The sequence below is a fragment of the Pezoporus wallicus genome, unplaced genomic scaffold, assembly GCF_028554395.1.
Source record: "Pezoporus wallicus isolate ANWC-B61680 ecotype Strahan unplaced genomic scaffold, APGP_CSIRO_Pwel_v1 contig_13368, whole genome shotgun sequence".
Classification (NCBI taxonomy): domain Eukaryota; kingdom Metazoa; phylum Chordata; class Aves; order Psittaciformes; family Psittacidae; genus Pezoporus; species Pezoporus wallicus.
Window position 1 is genome coordinate 644,570 of NW_026641141.1, and position 5,473 is coordinate 650,042.

General features: G+C 48.6%; 1 protein-coding gene across 1 annotated transcript; it reads left to right on the forward strand.

Annotated features, from left to right (window-relative positions):
• Positions 1-785: 785 nt before the first annotated feature.
• Positions 786-3,767, forward strand: ODF1 (outer dense fiber of sperm tails 1). Its single transcript, XM_057422157.1, has 2 exons — positions 786-1,154; positions 3,325-3,767. Exons 1-2 carry the CDS (start codon positions 922-924, stop codon positions 3,707-3,709), a joined length of 618 nt encoding a protein of 205 aa, XP_057278140.1. The 5' UTR covers positions 786-921; the 3' UTR covers positions 3,710-3,767.
• The last annotated feature ends 1,706 nt before the right edge of the window (positions 3,768-5,473 follow it).

Below are 5,473 nucleotides of genomic sequence, written 5' to 3' on the forward strand. Positions count from 1 at the left end.
GACACTTCTTGGACCACACTGTGAGCAATTCACCTTTCCCTGGCACTCACTGGGGGAGCTGCTGGTGCTTCCGGGGGTGCCAGCACCCCACAGACCATCCCAGTGCTTCTGGTTGCCTTTGCCTAACACCATGGCAGGCCATGCTGCGTGCCAGCAAAACACACGTAGGCTTCATGTGTCCAACACCTTGTGCAAAGCACTTGCACATAGGGGAAAGCCATAAAGAGCAATTGCCGCTTTCTTTAATTTATAACTTTTATTTGAGGCTGTGGTAAACAGCAGCAAAAGCAGAGGGGAGGGGAAGGCTGCAGGGGGACGTGCTTTTTCAGCAGGTTGGCAGCAGCCTGCTGCTGGGCGTGCATTTATTTCCCTTCTCCCAGGGCAGTGGTGGTCAGGACCTGGGAATGGGAATCCCCACAAGTTTAAAGAGGAGACTGAGGTTAAAAGCCTGAGTGGAGACCTGGGCTGTATTCATGGTGGTTTCTGTCTGGAGTGGAAATGGGCAGCTTGCATTCCCTCTGCACTGCTGTGCCAGGGCAGGAGAGGGGAACAGCGTGGACAGCCATGCTGAAGCAGCATTGTGCGTGAAACCTCACCCAAGTCACACTCCCTATGGCCCATGGCTCCACTGCCTGGCCGTTGCACACACATCCCTGCCATGCCTCAAGCTCCCCTGGTCCATGGTGGGAGCTGCAGCAGGAGGAAGGTGCAGTTGTGCATGGAGCTGGGCTGCGCTTCCCATGGCAACTGTGGAGCTGTGGTACGTCGGCGCTCCCACGATGTCACAAGGAGCCTGGTGGAAGGCTGCAGGAGCACTGCCAGCGCTGCTCATACACTCACCTCCGACACAGTTCGAGGCAATTTTTCCCCTTGGCAAGTGCAGGCTGCCGCGGCCACAGCCCCGATGCACTTTGCAGCACGATGTCGTGGCACGATCGCCTTTTGGAAGAAGCCAGGCAAGATCTGAGGCAGGTGGAGAGAGAGATGCAGAGCAAGATGAGGCTGATGGACCTGCACCTGCGGCAGCTTCGCGAGGATCTGCCTACGTGCTGCCTGCACCATGTGCGGCCCTGCTGCTCGCACCAGCCTGATGCCTGCCCCTGGGAGAGAAGGGCCATCACCGCGAGGATGGATGTGGAGCGGGAGCTCAAGAGGTAACCAGGATTGCCCTGCTTTCAGCAGGCATCTGCACCCTTTAAGACAGGATGAAGGGAGGCTTGGAGTCAGAACCAGGAGCAGAGGTGTAAACAGATAAGCAGGACAGGAGAGAAATAGCCACCTTCGGAGAAGTTAGTTGAAAGGGGAATGGGAATGCATGGCCAGGCAGCCTGAGAGGAGCCACGCAGGCAGCACCTATGTCAAAAATTATTTGGACCATGGTGCTGTGGTATCAGCCATCTCACAAACTGCACCTGAAGTAAGGTACACAGCAAGATCCAAAGCTGTTCAGCTGTGGAACAAAGTCTGTCTTCAACATAAAATCAGTTTAAATCTGGTAAAACATAATCTTCATAATTAGCCAAAATGTGGCTGCAGGTGGGGTGCAGCACACCACAGACATGTCCATATTTTCCCATCTCATACAGTAGGAAGAATAAGTGTCAGGACTTCTGCATCTCCCTTTTGACCACTGGTGTGATGATTTTGTTCTGTTAATGGAGTTCAAGATTGACTCTAGTAGAGATAAAATCCAAAGGTAGCCCTACAGGAGTTGTTGAAGGATGAAATATTTGGGTGAAGGCACTACCAAGCATTGAGAGACCTCGAGGATTAAGAAGTCCCTTGGTCATCCATCATTCAGCAGTGGGAGTCTCTTGATGCATTGGCATTTTCTCCCCAGACTCAAGCCTCTGAGTTCACTTACATTGCACCTGGAGATGATGAGACCTTCATCTTGGCAATTGAAAGTGTGACATTTTTGTTACTCATGGTGCAGCAGGTACCATCTCACAGTCTGCCATGTGTGTTAGAGGGAAGCTAGAGGGAAAATGGAAAAAGCCTGACTTCTGGGTTAATTTTACTCTGACTTCAGCAAAACTGAAAGTTGCTGTGGGGTCAGCTTAAACTTACTCAGTAGCTGCAGCCCACTTGCTACTCTGTCAAGTAGCAGATTCCAAATCCCAGGTGTTACAGCACTGTGTCCAGGTTTTCACCTGGGCATTGGGTACCAGAACTGGGCAGGTGAAGCATCCCCTTGCAGAATCATTGCACACCAAAATCCCAATAAAGAAGTAGAAAGTCAGTCTGAATGGAACCTGGGGGTGTCTCAGAATGGGCCATGGGATGCTGGGGCGTGCTCTCCCTGAGTGCCAGGCTCCCCCTAGCCCTGCCACACTTGGGACAACTTGCTGGTTTGAACGTAAATCCACACCACTGCCATCTGAAACCACACTACAGCAGGATTTCAGCCCATCACGCTGGGGAATTCAGCTATCCCTGCTCCCAAAAACTGCTGGGAAGCTCCAGTTCTCCTCAGCACATTTATTCTCCTCTGACCAGCAATGTAAAAAAAGACGAAAGGAACAGGTGAAGGAGCCAGCTCTCAGAGAGCACAGAAAACACATCCCAAAATCACCACACCACGTTGAATCACTGCAGGCTTTAAGCAGGATTGCTGAAATGGGTGTACCTGGCTAATGAACTACTCGTCAGGGATTTCTCACCTTAGTGGTCATGGTTCCCTCATTGCTTGCCCCATTTCCTCTTCCATTACATCCGTTATCTTTTTAATTTGTTGCCTTGGGTTCAGTTTAGCTATTGTATCTGAGGCAACCCTTCCATTGCCTACTTTACAAATGGTTTCAATAACAGCCAGCCCTCTGGTTGAGCAGAATCACTGTTTGACGATACTGGAAACCATTTTAATGGCTCAGTGAGCCTCCAGCCCAGCTCTGCAGGATCATTTGGGTTTGGTTTTTTTTTTGCCAATGTGTCTCCTATCCACTGATCACTTTAAACAAAACTCCTCATTAGAAAATGTGATCTATTGTAACTGTTCAAAATGTAGGACAAGGTGTAGGATGGACACACACAGCTTTGTGGTGGTATGTACGTGTGAAAGAGGAGAGCTGGCTTCTCTGTATTAGGTGAAAGAGCTTTTCAGCTTCTCAATTGCCCCATCCCAAGAGAGGACACTACAGTACTCCTGACTGCTGTGGCATGCAGGTGAGAGCGACTTCTGATGGTGCAGACACCACCCCACGTGCTGTGCATCAGCATGAATAGGGATCCAGTAGTTTGCTGTTTATTTCTCTTGTCCTGAAGTTGGTCCACACATTCCTCTGTGAGTTGGACTGAAAGGCTGTCCTCTTGTTTTTATTCCAGCATACAAAGAAGACTTAACAAGATGGTACATTCTGCCCATGATCACAGACTTTTGGCTTTGGTAGACATGAAGGGTTTTGACCCCAAGGAAGTCTCTGTAACAGTGAAAGACAGGAAGGTGAAGGTGGTAGCAGAGCACGAGGAGGAGTTCAGCACCTCAAGAGGGAAGGAGTATAACTACAGAAACATCTCTCAGGAAATCACCCTGCCATCGGGTGTGAGTGAGGATGAGGTGACCTACTCATTGTGCCCCAACAATGTTCTGAAGATCGAAGCAGTAAGGTGCTGTCCTTGTCTTCCGAGCACCACCACAGCAGGGAGCAACACCCAGGCACAGTCATTCCTCTGCCACATCTCTCCATCAGCTTTAGGCCTGTTCCCTTAATCATGCACCAGCAGCTCCCTGGGCCTCTTCCTAAATAAAAGGCAGAACTCTGAGCAGATGTGTGTGTAAGCCTCATCTTGAAGGGCTTTGGTGGGCAAAAAATGAGTGCCAGCAAGAAGATGCAAAGATGGCTTTGGGCATACTTTGCAGTCATTTGCTGGGTACCAAAGGCATGGCTGGAGGTAGCGTGGTTCAGGGCAGGTGTTGCTGTTACATACGACCTCATGGATTTCAAAGGCTGAAAGGCACCCTTTACCCTCAGTCACATTTCTCTCAATCCCACCACTTCCTTTTGAGCTGTAGGATATCTCTAGGGAGAAAACACTAATAATAAACACCTTGAGGGGAGGAGCCTCCTCCCCCAAAACAAGCTGTGCTGTTTGTTCCCTCAGTTTGGTTCTTGCAAAGGCTGCCCAGCAGGGAAGAGCCATGGATGAAGGACAGAGAGCTTCTCCTTAAAAGATGGTGGGACTAAAGCAGGGCACTTACCAGCTGAGGAGGGGATGACTAAAGCATTTCCTGCTGTAGGAATTGATAGCTCCAAGTTAATATAAAAACATTTCTCATGTTGGAAGAGGGGGAGAATTGTCAGTGTAATTTCTTCAAGGTAAGATTAATGAAAAATTCAAAGTCTGAAGTGAGACCTCACATAGCTGCAGCCCCTGCTCTCCCTGAGCACAGGGAGCAACAGGATCAGTGGGATGGAGGTGATGACAGGGGATTGCATTTGCTGCCCTGGCCTCAGTTCCAGTACTCACCACCCTCATCATAAAAAAATTCTTTATTGCATCCAATCTAAATCTACCCTCTTGCAGCTTAAAACCCCTTGTTCTTGGTAAAAAGTCTCTCTCCATCTTTCTTACAAGCCTCCTTTATATACCTATGCCACAAGTAGCCTGGTTCTGCTGATGCTGGTTGAGGATGTTTAGAAATAAGCCACACCTCAACTAGGAGCCTGTAAGGGAGCCTTCTGTGAGAGCAGCTTCAGGGATAGGGACTGGGGATGCTACAGACCCTCAGCAAAGACCATCTTACAAAGCAACCCATCAAGTAATAAAACTGATGCCCCTTTCGGATGAAGTCTTTGCACTTAGTAACTATTTCTACAGAAGCTGTCAAAGTGTGCAGAAGAGAAGCAGATTTCAACACCTCCCATCTACCCCTGACTTCAGGCTTGCAGAATATGTCAAGTCCCTCAGCAATCGAAGGGCTGGCTATGACTGCTCCTATCCTTATTGCTCATCCTTTAACATATGCTCTTCACACTTTGTTCCTAAATTGGGCTCCTAGCACCAAATTACACTCCCAAGCAGCAAGACTTTATTGACAGATATGACTGTATTCCCAGATTTCAAGACCAGAAGGCACTGTCAGATCATCTGCCCTAATCTGTTGTATTATCTTATACCTCAATTAAACTGCCCGCAGTCTAACTTCCAGGAAGGTATGTAGCCTTTATTTGAAGACTTCAGGATACAAACTCCAGCATGTTTCTTTGTATTTTGTTCCAGCTGGCAATTTCCTTGTAATTAAACGCCAGGCCTTGTTACCAACACAAAATCATCTGGCATCCTCAGTCCTTTTTTTTCTCTGCCAGGTAACAGAAGGTCTCTGAAGCTGACTTCGTAGTAACTCTGCAGCAGCTATGAACATCTCCTACGCTGTAAGCAAGTCACTTTTCAGTCTTGAAATCCTGAAGTTTTTCATTGCAGGACCTGGTGTCCAACTCCAATATCTTTAGCTCATTCTTGCCCCTTTTCAAGT

Coding starts and splice junctions, on each gene's coding strand:
- ODF1 (XM_057422157.1), top strand. CDS start 922: ATGTCGTGGCACGATCGCCTTTTGGAAGAAGCCAGGCAAGATCTGAGG. Junction 1,155..3,324: donor GTGGAGCGGGAGCTCAAGAG/GTAACCAGGATT, acceptor TTTTTATTCCAG/CATACAAAGAAGACTTAACA.